General features: G+C 40.0%; 1 protein-coding gene across 2 annotated transcripts in view; it reads left to right on the top strand.

The window, feature by feature from the left end:
• LDLRAD4 (low density lipoprotein receptor class A domain containing 4) overlaps window positions 1-21,193 on the top strand; it is a 262,875-nt gene that overhangs the window by 121,297 nt on the left and 120,385 nt on the right. For both annotated transcript variants that reach the window (XM_031589000.2, XM_090137338.1), the window contains one exon: window positions 9,880-10,020. In XM_031589000.2, the coding sequence (XP_031444860.1) occupies window positions 9,880-10,020 (141 nt within the window). The remainder of the gene's footprint in view (window positions 1-9,879; window positions 10,021-21,193) is intronic.

Below are 21,193 nucleotides of genomic sequence, written 5' to 3'. Positions count from 1 at the left end.
AAGATTTATGTAATAGAGATTTCTTTGGGACATTGATACCGATGTTTTCTGCATTATCCACTTTGTAAGCACTTTGACCAGGGAAATTGTGAAGTAATCTTGGTTAAAGTGCTGCTGTATGGCCAAATAGATGTTAGTGATGCTTAAACAATATTGCATAGATGTAGTGTGAAAAAATCTTTGTTGAAATTATGCTGCTTAGGTTGCTAAATGAAGCACCCTCAAATGATAAAACACTGACTTTCCTCTTTGTGGTGCAGTCACATGTCTGCCCACTTGTTTGCCTGTCCTGTGCACTCAGTGTTGGGAGCACTGTGGGCAGAAGAAGAGCATCTGAGGGCAGAGGCATTGACTGTACTTGGTGGCACTGCTACCTGAAAGTGGAATTGAAGTAGCATGTGAAAGCCTGGGGGAGCAGAGCTCACCCTGTTCCCCACCACAGTTATTCTGCCAGCTCCCCTGCTGTCACAGTATGGTTTGGCAGCGATATCATCCGAGCCTCACTGTGTCTATGTCTTTCTGTTATTTGGGAATGTTGCCAGAAACTCTTCTGACACAGACAATGGAAAAATAAGTGCAAATTTTATTTTATTTTTTTTTACAAAAAATAAATTATTGTTCAGTAAAGAGCAGGACAGAATTTCCTAGGACCACGAAAAGGCGCTTCTGTAGCCTGAGGCTGTTCTTCCTGCTCAACCTCAAGAACCTGCTGCGTTCTTTGCACATGGGAAGGACTCACTGAGGCTTTTATAGCGGAAAATGTTAGGCAGCCCTAACGACTACCAGCTTCACTATTATATGTAGGTGCAAATAGGTGGGAGTTTGTGTACATTTGCAATGCAGTATGTATTTGGGAGTGAGTGCTAATGGAAATTGGCTGAAGGAGAAAGCAAGAGGTAGAGAAGAATAATTTTACGATAGGAAAAACATGTTACATAGTTCAAAAGCTTAGCCACAAAAATCCAGCCTTCTGGGAAAGGTACTAAGGTGAATGAAGTGAGTGATTCATTTTTAGAGTTGAATAAAGACTGAAGAATTAAATAATCAGTGGCATCATGCAATTATTAGTGAAAAAACATTGACTATACTGTAAGGTGCAAGCAGTGAAAGCAAGCTGTTTGGCCATACTCTGTGTATTATTTGACTTACAAATTTTAAATGAATACTCAGGCAGAGTGATGTGAATTAGACCTTCCTTAGATAACTGGACTTGTTTTAAAGGGAAGCCATGTTTTAAGTATAAAGATGAGCTGTAACAAGGAGTTTATGACAGGAACACGTGACTCTGGTGGTGTGGATTGGAGAGCTGTTAGCTGGTAGACACAACTAACAGCAGTCTTCATAATATGTAATAAAAAAACTTGTCATTAGTCACGGTAGTGAACATTGCACAATCCAAATACATCTGAGAAATGAAGAGAGAGCTCTTTTTTACATTAAAATCTGTAATTCAGTTTCCATTGGAAACTCTGTAACTGCCCTGTATCTTGGCATGTGGTAAATACATTTATTCCTTTGGTATTTTCTACTCAGTACACACACTATGTGGAAAAAAAAAAATGCTATCATCAGTATGAGATTGATAACATGGCATGCTCTTGTCTGCATTAAATGTCACATAGATGGAAAATGAAGTCCCTGTATCAGCAGACCCCCACTTGCTGCAGTAATACTCTGTGTTGTATGTGAGGATGGTATTTCTCTGCATTTTGGTGCCTCCCTTGAGAGCTCAATGCTTAGCAATGCATCTGTGAAGAGATGTGCTTTAGTTGGTACTTCGCTTGATTCAAAGGTTGTGATGTTTCCTGATCAAATGATCTACTCTTGAACTATTTGCTATGCAGGCAATATTCCCCAAAAATCCAATGTATGCAGCACTCCAGCAGCCTGGCAAGTAGCACTGCTTGAGATTATTAAGATTTCTTAAGATGAAAACCAGCTAAGATAATTTTTAAATATTTACCATAATTCGGGAATTCTTTGATTTATGACTAAGGAGAACGATAAGTTAAGAAAATCTCATTTGCATGTACCAATTTCTTCCCATCTCCAGTTGCCCGTGATAACAACATTGTGCTTGACAAAAATTATAAGGTACAGTTTTAATGTATTTTTAATCGTCTCTTCATGTAATTTCACAACTGAAAATGAGAGTGTCATTAGCTGAATCACCAACGCACCTTCCACATACTCGACTGGGGGAAATTTGCTAGAACATAAAGGAACATCTGAGGCTGGCAGCCAGGACCATCCCACCACCCCAGCCAGGAGTGACGCCGCTGGGAGCATGAGGGCAGAGCCGGCCCCAAAGGCAGGGCTGGGCTGTGGGCCTGCAGCTGGGCCTGGCTGCAGGAAGGCTGTGGCCGGGCAGGGCTGTGGGGAGCTGGAGCTTGGCCCTCCTGCGGCCTGGCTGGGGCAGGGGCTGACAGGCCTGGGGCTGGTCAGGATCAGGGAAAATATTTCCCCAAGGGCACGTGATGCTGAGGGGGATGTTTCTGCAGAAGCTCTGTGGATGGAGAAGGTGACAGGCTACTCTGATGCAAGTGCAGAGGAGTCTGTACACAGTTAAGGAGCAAGGGACTTTTGGTTCAGAAGTTTGGGAGTTTCAGTGCTATATGAACATAAACTGGTGATTGGCAGTTCAAGAAAAGCAAGTTGGTAAAAGGGCAGCCAGCCACCATCAGTGCCTGTATTTCTGAAAAAAAAACAACCAGACTTACATCAAAGGTGATGCAGATCTTAGGCTCTGAACTATAAAACATGCTAAAATAGAACATTGCTAAAGCATTGCCACGGCCATGTCCAAATTATTATACAAGGCAAATTTGAGGATTAAAGACTGCATTGAGACTGCGGATTAGCATTGCAGTGAACTTAAGCCTTAAAATGGATATGATCAAGTGTCTACTATAATATGCAATTTGTATATACTTATTTATTTTTTCTAATTGACTGTAAGTAAAATAGAATATGATTTAGTGTAATTAAGAAATAGATGGTTGTTGACAAAATATTAAAATCATATTATTTCCTAGGGGAGGGGAGACTACAAGGGGACATTTTGAGCCAAGCTGCAGATTTATATATATATTCGGAATAGAATGAAGGTCTTGACATATTGTTTGCAAGTGTTTTTGAAGCATTTTCATACTGTCTTGCTGTTTTATGGAAAGATAAATGAAAAATAAAACAGAAAAATATATCCCCGAAGATGGCAGTAAATCAACTATTCCTTTATTTGCCCCTCCTAGCAAAAACTGACTAATTGGGTAAGCCTAATAGTCTTCAAGTTCACCTTGGAGAGGTTGTCAGCTTGAGATGAGTAATGTGATGAGAACTGTTGGCTTTTCCTTCTTGATCGAACCTGCTCAAGGCAGATGTTTGTCCCAGCCATGAAGCAGGGGAGGCACATCGATTGCATGGATGAGATGGTGATTGAGTCTTTTGAATTTGGTGAAGATGCAGACAATTGTCAGTGCTAATGAAAAGTCTTCTCATAATACTCTTGAAGGATTCTAGAAGGATGCTTTTCTGTTTCTTTTCACACCAGACATGGGTACATATGAGTAAAAATGATTACAGATGGAAACTGATTCTGTTGAAAAATCCAAAAATAAAGGAGTTCCTTCAGTTTTCCCAATGATGTCTAATGCAGTTAGGCTATTAAGATAAGCCTAGTAAAATGTCCTAATGTCCATGAAGCGATGAACTGAATAGCAGATTTTGCTACCAGAATGTAAGAATATTATGTTTATTTCCTTTAGGTATTAGCATAAATAGTAAGTAGTATAACTGCATTGTGTCAGGTTTTGCCCTAAGAAGAACACAGAAAAACAATTGCTGGAAAAGCAAGAGACTGGAAGAGGGTAGTAGCTGAGCAGATGAAACTGGTTTAGAATCAACAGCAACCTTTCAAACAGCATGTTTTTAAGGTTGTCATCTCTTCTGGGCAGAGAACATCTCATATTCTCCATTTTGTGCTACTCTGTGAACAGTCTTCTCTCCTCTACGAGGCTTTGAGCAGAGAGGCCAGACCTTTGTGCATTACAGCTTTGTTTCTTATTCTACATAAGCTGACCTGCTTTCATTTTTTGCTGGTATTCTGCTTGGCATTCTTTTTATGAAGTGGATTTTTTTGTTTTGTTTTGTTTTGTAAAGACCTATTTATCCCTCCTTTCCCTGCACCAGTGGAGTTTTATTAGATCGTATGGCAGCCTGCCATCTTCCTTATTAACAAAGCTTTTTCCCAAATAAACATGTTCCTAGTGTACACTGCCTCCTATTTATGATTTATTTCCCATTCTAAAGCTACAATCTACAATATTAAAAATAATACACAGACAGATGTTTATCAGAGGTTGAACAGGGCTTTGTTGTACTGAGTCTGGTATTTGTGGTTTATATTTCTTTAATCTCTGGTGAAAGTGTGCGCCTCCCACCCTCCCAATTTACTTCTGCTTCTTATTACCATTACAGCAGGTGATGATGCCCTTTAAACATATTTTCTTTTAGGCTGTTATGTGTTGAAATCTGAATGGTTATATGAAGAAATACGTTGGCGTATTTAAAGTGAAGTTCTTATTTAAGAAATCAGAAATTAGGCCTTTATTCTGGAATGTAGATTGACCCAAGGGCAAGGATTTTCGCCTTCAATTTACGTTACTCCACTAGGGTATTTGATCACCCTCTGCTGGCTGTACTGCCAGCATTGCTACCAATTCAGTGGATTTGGGAGTGTCTTTACTGTGGACCAGTCCTGGATATAATTTAGGATTTCATTTTGTTGGTTAGAACTGTTTTACAGTAGTGCAGGGGTAACAGTTTTAGATCATTGGGTGTGCGAATACATTTTTTTATTATCTGAATGGATGAAGTAGAATTATGGCTCTGGGTCAGATAACAATCTCAGACCTGTTAAATAAGGAGCTGTGACATGCATCATAGCAGTGGTCTAAAACACCATATTTTTTCAATATGACACTTCATTGCTTTTTTTTTTTTTTTGGCCTGTGGTTGGACTTGCGTTAGAAAAACAAACAGCACTTAGCTATAATTAAAAATGCCCTACAGTAAGTGTGATGACAAAACAATAGGAATGCTCTTCATATGTATGAAGTCAAGTGTAAATGAAGTCTAAAATAATTAAGTTGAATGCAAGGATAAAATTATCTTGTTGGATAGGCACAGAAAGCGTAAAATAGTCACATACAATAGCAGATCTTGCATTTTACAGGAAAAGAAGCCTCTTAATGAGAAAATTCTTTTTGTATCATGAGGCAAATTCATCTCTTGCTGTTGCAGCTGAAAGAGAACCTACAATTAATGATTCTGAATGCGTTCATTTGTATACTAATGAATATTTGTACATAGATGCGAATGAGCATCTACCTCAAACTTACGAGCAATATGCCCGTTGGTACTAGATACATAGAGTTCATAAAAATGGGATATGTACATCATAGTATTCTTGGCATTCATTTTTTCCAAGATAGTCTAGTTATACCTAGAAGTGTGTTTATTAAGACTTAAGAATCAGTATATTGGCAAGATACATTTTCAAATTATGCTCCAGACATAATTACAAATGTAGTAAGCTGTAATTATAAGGAGGGCTGTGTTTTTCAACCTCCAATAGCTGTCATCTGCTTCAAGTTTAGCTGTAGTTAGAGCCTTGCTGACCAACCTACTGATGTTTCACTAATTGCCACTTGAAAATGGAGAGGAAAACTGCATAGCTTTCAAATGTTATTTGTGAAAGAAGGATCGTGCTGGCTTGTTTTCAGAGCTGGAGCTCTTCCCCCTCCTCTTGTCTAGACAAGCCAAGTGCAAGGCTTTCTACTGATAAGAGATTTCTGGTGTGTCATTAGGCACATTGGTCTAGTCTGAACTGGTCTGGATTTCCACAATAGTGTTTGGAGGTCTCTCCTGTACTTTGGTACAGATCTCTGCAGGTTTCTTTACTAACTTTGACAATATTCTTAATATTTGTTTCCTACTATCTGCATCAAACTGACTTTGATTTGCCTTGCTTTGGAAAAAGAGTTCATTCCACTTTTAGAAAAAGCACATGTTGTTTGAATATATTTACTATGCAAACTACTCTGAAGTATTGAGTTTCAGTTCACAGGTCACAAATACCTCATGTTAGGTATGCTCCCTGTTCGGAAGTTTTTTTATGTTTTCATTGAATAATCTGTTTAATTCATTTGTTCCATCCCTACAGTGCATTTTTCTTTTAAAAATGTCTTTCAGACTTCAGTAGAACATGATTGTGCAGGTTAAGTTTTGCACTACTGAGTCCTCTATAAGGTATTAAATTTTATTAGATAGCATATGAAGTCATCATTGATGTTAACAGTGGTATTTCTGCCCCTTGTACATCAGTGGTCCTTCTCTAATTTAATATAAAGAAAGACACAATGAACCATAATTGTATAGAGAAGTCCTTTTTTTAGATACTTAGAAAGGTTTCATTGGATAGTTCTAGACTTAGGACATAGAAAGTGCTGTCCTGTGTGTAATGTCAGCTGTCACTGCTTGCTTAGACTGCTCTTTACAAGTACTTCTGGGCTTCTTTGGTATCTCATGCATGCATAGATTTTAGCTTCTCCCAGTTCTAAGCCATTCCATGATGATCTTCTTGTTGGGCTTCTTTCGGAATGGATCTTCTCTCTCAGCCATACAGACTTACTTGCTTGATTCATCTTTGGAGAAAGTTTGCTCCATCCCAGTCAGCAACATGATGGCAACCCCAGTGCAGCATGATGGCATGGCTTGAGATGGAGCATTTTGTAATCAACAGAGAATTCCCATGGCATAGAGAGTGACCATCCAGTCCCTGTGGGGACATCAGCAGAGGTCTGATAACTCTTTTTCTTTCACTTTGATAATGGTGCTATTTGTGTCACAGGAAGAAGCAAGTAGCTGTGGAATACTGAATCCAAATTTCAATGCAGTTTATATCTGGGAAAAAAAAAAAGCTTAAATCACAAATTCTTACAATTGTCCTCCTACAATAATGTTAGTTAAAATACAGCACTTTAACAGAGCTACTAAAAATTTAATGCTTCATGTGTTGTATATGAAGACCATATAAACTGGTGGCAAATAGAATCAAAGTTCTTAGCTTTAGTTTCTTTTGAGTCGACATCTTGCTTGAGCATTTTATATCAGTCATGAGGGGAATGTGGAAGGCTTAATGTTAGGGCTCAACATGAAGACACAGTAAAGAATTAAAAAATGGGGCCAAAGTGACATGCCATGTGTTCTAACTTCAAGCAATATGGTGTTTGATACTTCTCTTTCAAACAGAAGCAGCATGTCTGTTGCTACTCTAATTTTAAGAACATCTCAGCAATTTATAGTAATTTTCACTGCCTTTTCTGGTGTGCCCATCTAAAATGTCTGCAAAGTTTGAACCCTTTCAAGCTAACTTTTCTAATCTTCCAAAACGGCTTTATGCTTTCCTTGTTCCAGTTTCTTACTTTGTGAGTTTGCAAAAATGAGTCCTAAGTGTGGTAATCATCAGATTGTATTGAGACGGATCTTTTCTGTGCCTTTGCAAAAGTAAGTGTTAATAGCCTTCTTAGTTTCTTGGATTTCAAAGGCTTACTCTCTTTGGTCCAGGCCTTAAATGGCTTTTCAGTTCTTTGTCAAGGCTGAAGAGGATGAGGAATGTGGAAAAATGCTTTGTATAACAGTTGACTCTATAGTTTAAATACTTTATAAATCTTGAGGACTTTACTTAGGAAAATACTTACTGATTTTTAAGTGCAGTTTGACCAAATGCAGTACAAATACATATTCTAAGTGCACAGGAAATGCTTGTGTTTCTTATACAGCATATTACAGCTTTTATTTATATTCTTAAGTAGCATTTTAACATGTTGCACATGTTGATGCATATATTTTACTGCAGCAACTTCTTGTTGGTATGCATAGCAAGATGTCATTAATACTTGAGATGTGAAGTTTTCAGAGAGAGGCCTGCAAATCACTCTTAGTTACAAAGCAAATATGCTGTGAAAAATGATTTCATTCCCCTTCCCAATTTATTTCTCCCACCCCCCAGTGATCACTATGCTTATGTTGCACATCAGATACAGGTGTGCAAATGTCATCCCTTGGTAACTGTTTTAGGGTCTTTTTAAATTACAGCTCCTGTCTTCTCAGTTCAGAGCAAGTCCAATCCTTGTGCTGTGAAGATTAGTGGGAACTCTCCTGTTGAAGCTGCTTAAGATGAACAAATGTTGAAGATAAAAATCATCTCTCTTAAGCAGAATCAGCCAGCCCAAACTGCAGCCTTGGGGAAGCCTCGATTGCAGGGAATTGTACTACTTTAAATAAAGGGCTTGTGAGTGTTTCTTGGTTTTAGTTCCACCTACTTTGCCATTGCTTCAGAATGACAATCGCCAGCATTTGTCAACATGCTAAAGGTGTAATCATTAAACTATAATTTGTCTAGATACAATGTGTCCTCTATTCTATGTCAGCAGTGTATTTATCTTTGGAAGAAGCCTAGTGAAAAAGCGTTTTATAATGGTATTTATATTTCTGTGAATAATTCTTAATTGTATCTCAAATGCTTACTATTAAGCTTTGGTTCTAGAGGTGACATTTAAATGATCAGTTTAGCTGAAGGGCAATGGAATTTTAATTATCGACCAAGTAGACAATCTCAGTACATAATGCCATGTTTAAATACTGAGCTGTTGCCATTTCAGACTGAGGACAAGTAAGTCAGACTGAAGTCTTGTCTGACTGGGCTCAGAAAGTTAAAGAAAAGCATGCACCATGAGTAGGCGCTAGGCTCTAATTTCTATGACAAGTTACCGCTGGTGGAACTTCCTGAATCTTTATCAGTACACAGGAGGCCAAGGATGGCAGTTGTCCATCTTGGTCACCCAGAGCAGGTAAGTGTGTAGCTTTCAAGTCAGCATAAAAATTGAGTGGGAGGGGAGGGTGAGAAGCTCTACCTTGACATGGTCTTTTAAGAGATAGGGATCAGTCCAGTGAGATTAGTTAGATAGCCTCAGTCCTTTTGCACAAAAGGAAAGAGGGAGAGAAGTTAAGAATGAGCTTGAAGGAATGCTGTTTTTGTTTAAATACCTGGTCTCAGAGGAGTTTTTCCTTGTGACTGAACCATATTTAGCAAACCATTCATTTGTTTTCAGTGAATGAAATGTAAAGGAATACAGTGAGCCTGCATATAGCATCCAGATGCTTTATAGAGGTTTTAGAGTTTCCTTCTAAAAAAAAAGCAAACTGAAATGTGGGAGCTCAGTGTGCAGGCAGTGAGTGCTTGGCTGTAATTAGCTGGGAGACTGGCAGATTGGCTTTGGGAAGGTAGTTAAGGCATAATTGTCTGTGTCTGGACAGGACTGTTGCTGGTTACAGACTAGCTACTGCCTTACAGCTGGTGCTGTTTACATTGGGCAAGACTTTTTTTTTTTTTTTTTTTTTTTTACATGGGACAGTGATTGTGTTTATTCACAGTGCTGTCTTGCTCCACATACATAAACTGCTACACAAACATAACAGTCTGTGTTGTAAGTAAGTGAACTGCAAGCAATGTAAACTAGAAAAATCTTTTGTCTTTTTAAAATAAGTTGAATTTTCAAAATGGCAAATCTGGTTTATTAGTGGATTGATTCTAGTGATCTAAAATTTATCACGTATAGTCAGACATCATTCATACTTGCAATGCTTACAAATACTGCATTATTTCCTTTGGTGATGAAGTGTGAAAGACCCATCCACCAAGATAGCATCTATGTGAAAAATACCAATTACTTTTAATATCAGTCATTCTAGGTAGTGAAGAAGATAAACACTGATTTCCTCATCAATTTTTGTTTTGATTTCCTTTTTGCCTTTCAGAGTGCAAATTCACCTGCGCCAGTGGTAAATGCTTGTATCTTGGTTCATTGATTTGTAACCAACAGAATGACTGTGGGGATAACAGTGATGAAGAGAACTGTCTGCTTGTAACAGAGCATCCACCTCCAGGCATCTTTAGCTGTGAGTACCTGCTCTTCGTGTGCATCTGTGTATGTATGTGGAATATGTCTGTTACCTCAAAAATCAGTGTCTTCAGAAACCTGGTCTGCTGTATCATATCTAGGGGAGCTGAGACAGAGCACTGAACCAGCAGTGCTGTCTAACATGCTTTCTGTGGGTGTCTGAATCTGGAAAGTTGAGGTCATGTGGAGGGAAGTGGAGGAGTTTGTGCTGCAGGAAATGAGGTTGCGATTGTATGAACTGTAAGTGGTTTCTGAGAAAGAAAGCATAATATTTTAAGCGATTTTAAAAATGTTTTCCAATTTTTTTCCATTTCTGAAAAATGTTTTGTGTTTTGTGTGTGAGATAGTCTTCACACGCTATTGAGACTATTAAAGTTGTTTCAGTCATGGTATATATTTTATTAGTGCAAAGGTCAGCCCTAATTTGGTAGGTCACTGAGCTTTGGAGGTATGTATTTAAAATAGCTTTACTTGCTATTCTGTGGTGCCTAGGTATCTCAGAGTGACAGAATTCCTCTCTCAATACTTTGCCATCACCGATGGACACAAAAATCAAATTTTGATTTTGTTTTTTTGTATCTTCTGTTTTTTAACTGTTTTTAAACCACAATTCAAAGTTTCCCAATAGTGATTCTGGCCTACAGGTGCAAGAGAAGTGCTGTTACTGTGATGATTTCCTGTCATATGTCAGGGTATTGTATTACCTCAATATTTGCTTTTAAAAAGATTAAAACTGTTATTTCAGAAATGCTTTACTTAATGCAGGGATAGCAGAAACAAGCATTGCATATATTAGGAGAATGACAATTTGTCACATGCTCCCTAAACCATTTCCTTTCTGATAGGGTTGACAGTTGTTTGCCACAGATCAATAGGTCCCTCCACTGGTCAGTGTCTGATGGAGAAAGTAGTGTATGGAATGAGGTGTCTAGCAGTGCTTGCCATTGGTGTTGTTCTGCCAATAATGACAGCTCTCGAAAAGCTGTTTGAGCTCTAGTTGTGACTGGCTATGGAGTATCTATGTTAATTATGTTGCTGTTAATAATAGAAATTACAAGCAGCGTGTATCTGTAATTTTTGCACTGAACGCATGCAATATTAAACATGATATGATCACAGGAGTTAATTGATAATAGAAAACTGACAGGTGTTGGGTGTATTCCCTTCCCTTTCTTCATTCTAACCTCCAATTTAACATGTGAGTGATCTTGTACTTCTGCTATGATATCAGACGTTTTAAAATAGTAATGCTGTACATGTGCTTTTATGTTATTTCATTTTATTTTGCTTCAGTTTTGGTTTTTGTAATGGAAGTCATACGAAAAAACACTCAGGTCCAGATCACAACATCACATGTACTTCCTGTTAATTTAGGCTAACTGGCTTTTGAGTTTTCAATTGCCTCATACTTTGTGCATGTAAAAGGGGATTTTCTGACTGACATACAGCAGCTCCTCCATTAGAATCATAGAATCACAGAATCATAGAATGGCTTGGGTTGAAAAGGACCACAATGATCATCTAATTTCAACCCTCTGCTGTGTGCAGGATCACCAACCATTAGACTAGGCTGCCCAGATCCACATCCAGTCTGGCCTTGAATGCATCCAGGGATGGGGCATCCACAACCTCCTTGGGCCCCCTTGTCTCTGAGTTTGACCAAAAGGAGCTTGGAAAATCACTGTGGTACAGGTGGAGGGAAGGACTGGGTATAGCGTTGGAAACAAGCTGCAGCTGGAGCACTGTCTCGTTACATATTTTGGAAATCTTGGTACAAGCTTGGTGATATTACAGGCATGAGACCGTAATTGCTCTGGGTATGAACATTTATTTCCTTATTTGGTGGTGTTAATGGAGCCAGCACTGTAGGCTGTTGTGCAGCCTTGTGATGTTTGGGATGGCTGTTGGGGTGGTGTGGATGCCCTGCAGGCACCGAGGGGTGACAGCGACACCCTGTGAGTTCCTCAGTGGGATCCAAGCGGTCCATTTGATTTCCTATAGCCTCATGGATTGAGTCATTGTTCAGTAGCCTGCAGAGGCCTTTAGAGTCTTCAAATCATTACTTGTTTGGTCCTGGGTTGGTAGACTTCCTGATCTCCCTCAAAGTACCTCTCCCCTGGGGCGTTTGAGCAGTTCGCTGCCCTGAAGAAGAAAGGCAGGCCTGAAAGGCAGCCATGAGGGAAGCTAGCTGGTGCTCCCTGTGCCTCAGGAAGATGAAGTTTACCCACACCAAACCAGACAGAATTTGTCTCTAAGAAGCCTTCAGCAGCAGTTGGCTGCTTCACAGGAGCTGAGGTTGGTGTGGTCTTCTTCCTTCCTGTCAGTCTTTTATGCATGACAAGATGGCTACCATGTGGACTGCTCAGTTACCCTCTGGTAGACTTAGAAAATAAAAAATACCAAGTTCTTTCATTTAAATTGTTTCCCCAGGTCTGTTAGTTTGTTCATTTTATCTGACTCCATTTAAAATATGGTGTTCAGAGCAGTAGTTCTGCTCCCCAGTGCTGAGTGAAGTGGAATGATTACATAAACAGTTATGTTGTCTGATAGTTTTGTAACAACAGGGCAAATTAGCAGCTTGAAGAGGAAATATTTCATTTATTGGTAGGAGCATCCTGAACTATGTAACTTCTTGCTTTCCTTGAGGCAGAAGGGGTGGTTGGTTATTTGTTGTATTTTTGGACCTCAATAATGACTATATTTTTTCACTGCAGTAGAGACTGTGTGACATGTGCTGGTAAATGAAGGGACTTTTGTACTAAATTAAATACAACAAATAGTAAAACAGTGGACCTAAAGGTGAACCAAACAGAAAAATAAGATCAAAGCAAAGCAGAAAAATGCTACTGCTGTAAACAGTATTTAAAAGAAATTAGGATTAATTATATTTATTATGTTCTCTCCATTAAAGAGGCTGTTAAATGGTAGCAGTTGTTGTGAACTGTTAATAGGAAAGAACATCACTAGGAATGTGGCAGGGAGCTGTACTGGCCTATTCAGGCCTTGAAAAAGAAATTGAGAATAGTTAAGTGTGGTCCCCAGGCCTTAAAGGCATTTTGAATTATGAAACTTTTCCATGCTTTTGGTCAATGATTTTAATGGCTATCTCTACCAGGGTGCACCAGAATACACATGCTAGAAATGTCCTATCTGATGATGTAGTGCAGAAATATGTATGTCAGTTAGCCTCTACACAGTGACAAGCAGGTAGGTAACATAGCACTGTAAAAAGGAAATAATTATTCTCGCATCTTCTTGCACACGGTTCTTGATTGGGCGGGAAATTGTTGAAAGGAGCAGTGTGTATGATGGTCTGCATCTGAGCAGGATTGCCTGTTGTCTGTTGGAACTGCTGTGGTCTTTACCCCGAGCAGGTTGCATTAGTGTGTTATTGCTTTCCCTGGACTTTTTTTTCCAAAGAATCCTTTTCTCCCACTGTATTCAGACTTCTGTCCGGTAGAAGCAATATTAATCTAATTTCATGGTGACATGTAGACTGCCTCCAAACGATGTCTAAATAAACTTTCATAGGGATGCCTTGCTTCAGCTTATTTCAGCAGTATGCCCATGTTAGTGGTAACTTATATTTCCTGGCTACTGAAGCATTTCTCATTTGTGTTCCTGCCAGCAGTCCAATCCAGCATGTCTGGTTGTAGCTTGTTTGGTTTAGTTATGTTGCATGAGCAATAGCATAGACAGATACTTTTTGTGGGTGCCTTGCTCCCTGGATCTTATGATTACAGCAGATGCAATGGCTGTGTGTTAAGGTAGATTAATCCCATAGGCTGAGTGTTCATCTCTCCTTGCTATTCTCACCTGTCTCTGTGTGGAGGCTGTTAATGCAGTCTTTCTGAATGTTGCTGAACTCAGTAGGGCGCACTTATGCAAAGTGAAACAAATCCTGTATTTCTGCAGCCTTTGTTTTTATTCATTTTCCTCTCCTGACTAGTAGGTAAGGTTTCCTTATGCTGCTACATTTGAGGTTTGGTTCTGTATGGCACAGAGAGACTCGAGGGCTCTATTAGCTCATGCGGGTTAGAAACTGGTTTCAGACAGCACAAGTTGCCATCCCGCAGGTGTTAGTTGGTCAAAAGGCATGCAAAGGCATCAGAGCTGAATGTATCAGAGTAGTAGGTTAGGTGAGGACACTCAGAGAGAGCTCTTCATTTTACTGCAGGTAGCCTCTTTCCAAGGAGCCCATGCCAGCTACTGGAATGCCCATTTCTTGTTTTTGTTTCTCTCAACCGTGAATATGTATTGATCGAGGTGGCTGGTCTTGAACTCTGGTTTGAGGCTGAGTGTATTAAGTGCATGAAACTGTGATTGGAAAAATGCAGCTCACTGTAGAATTTTAAACATTAGAAAGACCTGGCCTTGTGGGGGGCTTGCAGCTGCATGTGACCTGCAGAATTTGGGCTCTGAGGAATAGGAACAGTGTGCGCGTTTCCATCAGGACACAGTTCATTTCTTAGAGCATTTCCCTTTGTTTCACAACAAATGATCAACCTGCCTTGTCCTGCTAGAAGTAAATTAGATTTGGAAATGGGAGCTGTAGTCTGTTTGCGGACAGCAGAATTGAAGTCCCTCTAATTGAGTGGCGTTGCAGTTTTTAGGGATGGTGCAGATTTGGGTTCGTTGTTCAGCAGAAAACAGCGCAGGAAGACTGCTGTGATCTGCTGGTGTTCACGGGCATGCTGAACACAAATATTGACACGTATGAACATTTGGAGAACAATAAAAAAGGGAAACGAATCCTTCTCGTCAAGTGAAAATGACGTCTGCATCAAATCTCAAGTTGTCGGCGTTGATGGAGGCGATGCGCCAGGGCTGTTTTGGCAGAGCAGGGCTTGCTGTGGGAGTTCATTTTCCTCGGCGAGGTAAAAAAGGAGCCGCACCGCAGCTCTCTGGCTCTCCCTTTCAGCACCCCTCCTACTGCTGTCAGCTCTGAGCTTTGTAGGGATCTGCGGGGGGCTGGAGCACGAGTCTGTTTGAAAAACAAAAAGCTCAATCAAAGGAAAATATTTTGTTTAAGGAGACCTTTGGCATCCCCCTCTGACTGTGACACCGAATTCGCGCAGATAAAAACAACCGCTTAGATTTACATTTTGATTGTGCTTCTGCTTTCATGTGTGCCGGGCTGTCCCACTTCAGGTGAAATTTATCCATTTCTTTAAATATTTAGCAGTCTAGCGTTGATGTTAATGAAAGTCTGGCACTGCTATTTTGAGAATTGCAACAATGATAGTAATTTTCAGTGTCAGATTACGGCTTCTCAGAGGAAAAGGGAGATGGGAGGAGGGAAGAGAGAAAAAAATTGTTTCGGTTCTAATAGAGTTTGTCATCAGCCTGGCTGTGCCAGACAGATGGATCATGAATACTGTCTAGACGCTCTCTGCCTGAGTGGAGCTGTGGTCTCTAAGGACAAGCAACGAGACGCCGGCTTAAGTGACTGGGGAAAGTCAGGACACACTGCCTCTAATCAGATGGCAATCAATGCGGGCCTGCCTCGCGGCCGGCAGCGGGGCCTGCTCCCCACCACAGCTCCGTGCTGGTTTCAGCTGAAGCTCCTCTATCAGTGAGCTTTGGAGAGGAAGGAAAGCTGCGGTGTTACGGCACTATTGATTTCAGCTGCGTATGCCCTGGCACTGTGCAGAGGTTCTGTTCGGATACAGAGCCTGGCAGGACTGGTGGCTAGGAGAGCCATGGAGTGTGCGTGCATGTGGGACTGCACAGTCATTGCATTGATCTGTTAGCTACGTGGCACAGCACACCTGGAAGCATTCTGCTGCTGCCTTTCTCTGGATGTGGCCCGCTGGTATAGAAGGCTTCATCCTTTCTGCCCACCGTGGCTCCCCATGGCCCAAGTGGGTAAAGGGAGGGCACATGGGGCTGCCTGTGCTGTGTGGCCAAAGGGAGATCGTGTGCCATTAACTGCTGCCACTGCCACTTTTCCTTTCTCTGTCTCTAAGGACAGTTAATGATAAGCAAGCAAAAATCTTATGATGTAGCTGGAGTGAATTTTGATGGAGCTGAGTATTTTTTGACTGGTGAAATACAACAAAAAATTAATACATATGGTGACTCATTTGAAAAGCAAAGGGTCCTCTGGGTTTTGTGGCACAGAATAAGAGGCAACGTTCTAGATTTTACATCTGTGTGTAAAACCAAATCTCAGGCAGATAACTTGTTATTTAGAATATCCAGTTTGCTTTCAGCCTGTAATGCTGCCTTCATTCTTGAAGTGCTTTAAACTGGTCCTGTTCTTGAAAAAAGGGAAGCATAAAGGTGTATTCTTTGTTTTTTCTTACACTGGCATTTTGTATGTACTTTTAAAAATACCGTATTTCCTGGCGTTTAGTGTAAGCAGTGAAGTAGGCTGCTGATCTCATTCTGTATTCTGAATTCTGTAATAAAACTTCAGAGGAACTTGGTAATGCTGGAGTGTACCCATTTTTCTCCTGGAGCATTATGCTATTAGCAATTCGGACAAGCCAGACATGCATACGTGGCCGGTAACAACCCTGAAATATGCCAATATGACATCAGGTATTTGCATCTACTTACAAGCAGAGCTGAATGCAGCTCTTGCTGAGGAATTTCCATTTCACGAAGTTTCCAGCTGAACATTAATCATATTTGTACAGTTAATGAGATAAGAAAAAAACTCAGTGTCATGCAGCTTCAAGTGTGGGAATTCCAAGAGCTCTGAAATGCTGTATTATTCATTTGTGAGCTATGTAAGTCAGTTGTATCAGCTTTAATCAAAAAGATCTAGAAACAAAACTTGTTAGAACTGTTTCTGTTTGTTCTTCATATGCGTTTCATTCACCCCTCCTTCAATTCCTGATAGCTTTTAGGAAGCATCATGTAGTAGGAAACATTTCAATTTAGTAAGATCATGTCTAATAATTCCTTTTTTCTTCTTGTCTCCATTTTCTGCTACTGATTTCTTACAGATGCAAAAGACAATTTTATATTCTCAAAGCATACAGTGTATTAAAATCTTGATTCAAAGACTGACTTTAATGTGTCTGAGAGGGTGCCTAAATTTCAAGTTGGCAAACTCAGAGGAATAATGCCGTGCATCAGTACAGTATGCCTTTCCATGTTACAGATACGCTTGGCTCTGCAAGAGACAAAAGCTCCTTGCAGACCAGTATGAGGTAGGCAGATGGACTCTTGCATACTTCGAGAGCACTTTTTGTCAAACTGTTCTCTCTATGAGAAGTGTGTAGTAGCAGAAACGTTCCACAGGTACAGGCGTAAGTGTAAAGTACAGAAACCACAGTGCAGTGTCATGCCAAAAGCACAATTCTTCACCCACCCAAGAGTGAAAGAGAACAAATTGTGTGTCAGTTACTGTCAGACGATATTTCATGCACAACTAATAGGTGTTCAGACACCACATCAGAAATCATATAGAATGGCATCAAGCAACTTCCGTTGATTTTATTTTCAGTTCACGTTAATAAGCATTGTTCCTTGCTCCGCTTCCTCCCTGTACGCTGGCATTGGCAGTGGTTATGCTGTACACTGCACTTGGAGCTGCCTAGCTAAAACTCTCTAATTTTAAATGCAGTTATGAAGTCTTCCTGCATGAATTTTAAAGCCATCATTCTCTCTTTTGCTCATTCAGATCTGTTAGCACTGGTAAATGCACATTAGGAAGACTGCATTTGTGCTGTTTGACTTGGCTAATACAGATGCCTAGAGGAGCATTGCAAACTGTTTCTTCTGTATAGCATTGGAAACTGTTCATGTGCTTAGCTAGTGGTCAGTGTCCCCGTGCAGATGTTCATGCAGCCACAGTTGAGTTGGGTTGGAGACCTGATCTGCATCTGACTAACCCTGAGAAACTTGTACTCGGTTTCAGCCAGTGTTATGTCTTTAGTTCTGCACTCAGCTCAACTATTTGTGCCAGCACGAAATGGAGGGCGGTGCAGCCATGGATGGGAGTGCTGCATTCAGTGGTGGTGTATCCTTGACTGGCTTAAGGTCTCCGTGAAACTGCAGGGTTAGTAAAGACCTTAGTCTTTGTCTCGCTAAACCACGTAAACATATACCTATAGATAGTTGCCTGAATACAAGAGTGTTTGGGAATTAAGAGCTGTTTGTTGTTTTCCCCTGTCTCTCTCATTCTGAAAACCTCTGTCCAAAGTATTTGTCCCTTTTTTTTTCCCAGAGAAATGTAGCATCAGAAAAATGAAGCATCAGAATTTAGAAGAGGGTGTCTCTCAATGGGCATTACTGGATTTATATTTGTTTGGAAGGAGACTGTGCTAGCAGAAAGTGTTATACCATTTTTTCTCAGTAGCAAAGTCTAGTTTGGCTTAAGACAAGGGCTTACTGGAGTCATACTAGCTAGTTAAATGTGTTCCTAGGAACAGCTGTCTTGGGTCAGATCAAAGGCTTAGCCAGGTCAGTATTGAATTTGGCACTGACCACTCTTGCAGATGCGAAGTGGAAGAGTGTAAGTAAATTAGCCAAGCAGTTCTGCTTTTCCCAGTAAACGTGGTTCCTTGGAGGAATGCTGTGTGCTCCACAGGAGGAGCACAGAATTTCTGTCTTTTGTAAAGTGATTTTGTAGTGTGTTTTTTTTATTTTTTTATTTTTTTATTTTGTGGAGCTTTTTTATTTAGTCTCTATTCGGATGGCTTTATATTTAAGAGTGGACCAAGTTCATCTAGTGATGAAAGTAGGCTTAAATTTGACCTGGATGCTTAAGAAGTAAGATGCACACATAGAACCTTCTGCATGTAAAAGACACAGTTGTCACCCCACCTGTGTAGCACACACGTATCAGGTGCTGTGGGTGTATGTGTGCATACATTACAGCAGGCATGCCCTCAGTTCTGTTCTTTTCGCATGCGTGTCTTAAGTAACACAGCTAGGTAGCACTAAGACTAATAGCAGCAGCAACATGAAAAAGTCTGCAGCTCTGCTCTGCTCCTTCGAAAGACTTATTTGGGATTTCTTTCTTGGTTTAAAAATACTAATTCCCTTAATTACAGGGTTCAGATTAAAATTAGGGTTATAATGTTCTTCACGTTCTATTTAAACCATAAATGAGAAGGTTGACCAACTATTTATGCAAATACTGTAAGGAGCTAAAGGAAAACAGGTCAGGAGAGAGAGCTGTTAAATTACTTGCTTTCTGTATGCGTTAAGATGATTTTTTTTCTAACATAACACAGTCTGTGAGGCTAAAGAGGGTTGTACATAACACGGCTTTAGTCCAACCATACATGATAAGATCACAGCTTTACTTACCTTGGCAGCAATACTGCTGTACCAGTAGCTTCCTCTTCCCTTCTCACATTTCTCCCTGCTCTCCTCTTCTGTTTCAGCATTGCTGTGTAATAGGTTCACAGAAGTAAGACAGATTAAGATCCTGGGGGGTACAGAGATAATAATGACGCACCATGCGAGTACTGAGTCTGGCACCTAGTAGCACCTTGATAGAAATAGAAAGCTGTGATCACAGTATTAAAATATGCTAACAAGCTGAAGGAACTAATGGGCTGCATTTTTACACTGCAGATGTTCATCTGGCACTTGTGCTGAATGCAATAACAAATGTGTGGGGGCTGCTGGTGATATTATTGTGTTCTTGGCAGCACAGTTTTCCTAAACAATCTTTCTTTTATATTTTACCAAGATTTAGAATGTTCTTTTTTTGTGCTCTAAGTTAAAGTGTGTGTGTGTGTGTGTGTGTGTAGACAAATCGGTATCATTAGGGCTGGTTGAACTATGGTTCTATTTATTTGAATAGGAGGTCCTGTAAGAACGCGTGCAGTACTGTCTGTGGGATTGTCAGTTTCTCTGGTCTCGGATAGTTGGTGTTCCACATCTACAGCTAAAGATCACGTAGTTTTCTCTTGTTTCTCAAACCTAGCTCATTGGGCCGGGTTAAACTATATGCTTTGAGGAAATGTGGACTCAGAGCATGATTTAACAGTGATCTCCTTGGGATTTCTGGAGGAGAGTCTGTATCCTCCCGGAGAGCAGCCATCCCGGAATACATGGCATCCATGGCACTCCTGCACCTCAGCCTGGCTGCCCCTGCCATGCTCCTTCATGTACTCATTCTCCTCATTTCTGTTCAGTGCATTGCAGCTAATACCAGAAATAACGCTGTGGTATTGAAGAACCTTTCAATAAGAAATGATCCTGATGTCTCTCCAGTAGATTCAGATATTCCTCAAAAAATGACTGTTCCTACCACTCAAAATTTTTCTAGACAATGGCTGGAATCCTTATGTTGCAGACTTGCTCTTTTATTTTTCTCCATGACAAAGAAATGCTGGCTCATTTGTTTTAATTACTGGTATGAAAGGTGTATGTGGCTGTTGTTTGTAATTAGCTGTAGCTCTCATTGTGAATACCTGCCACTTTTGATAGGCTGCTACAATATAGATGATCAGTCAGCCGGGCCTAAGTATTTGTTGCTGGCTGTGTTCCTCCTGCAAATGCATCTGCTTTGGTATAAAACACAAGTTTCAAACTGTGTCTCCTTTTGACAAGCCTATTGCATAGCATACATGGAAAAATAAATTCTCTTGTTGCTAGAAAGACTAGAGGAAGGACTGGAATGATAAAAGAATGGAAGAATTGGTGATCACTGAATAGGTCTTGCCAACAAATTAAGGGTTTCTTGGCATTTCTGCCGTGCAATCCTGAGTAAATTATTATTCTTTTCCTTCCTTAGTTTATTTATAAAATGAAGATAATATATTCATCTACTTTGCAGAAGTAACAAAAGACAAAAATGTTGTATGATTGAAAAAACATGCAAAGAGATGTTAAACAGTAACAACATCAGTAAAACAGGTATTGTACTGGAAGAAATACAATGATAAGCTGACAGAATTAAAAAAATGTTTAGAAAAGATATGCTTTGTGTTGTTTGTTGACATTAGCACATAATGTCTGGTGTTTAGAGACTTACATGCAATTTTTCACTTGTATGTCAACAGCTAAGGGTGAGGAAATGCATATGCTAAGTAGACTCTAAGTAGGTACATAAAAAATCCATTTGCATTAAAATGTGACTTTTTTGATGAAGAATGAATGAAGAATAGGCGTAAGTTTCATCAGTCAACTATAATTCTAAAATTGTGGCAGCGTATCTTAAAAAATGATGAATGTAATGTAATGATATTTGGTTGTGT

The sequence above is a fragment of the Phasianus colchicus genome, chromosome 3, assembly GCF_987193195.1.
Source record: "Phasianus colchicus chromosome 3, bPhaCol1.hap1.1, whole genome shotgun sequence".
Classification (NCBI taxonomy): domain Eukaryota; kingdom Metazoa; phylum Chordata; class Aves; order Galliformes; family Phasianidae; genus Phasianus; species Phasianus colchicus.
The sequence above is the reverse complement of the archived record's forward strand: the minus strand, read 5'-3'. Positions and strand labels throughout refer to the sequence as shown.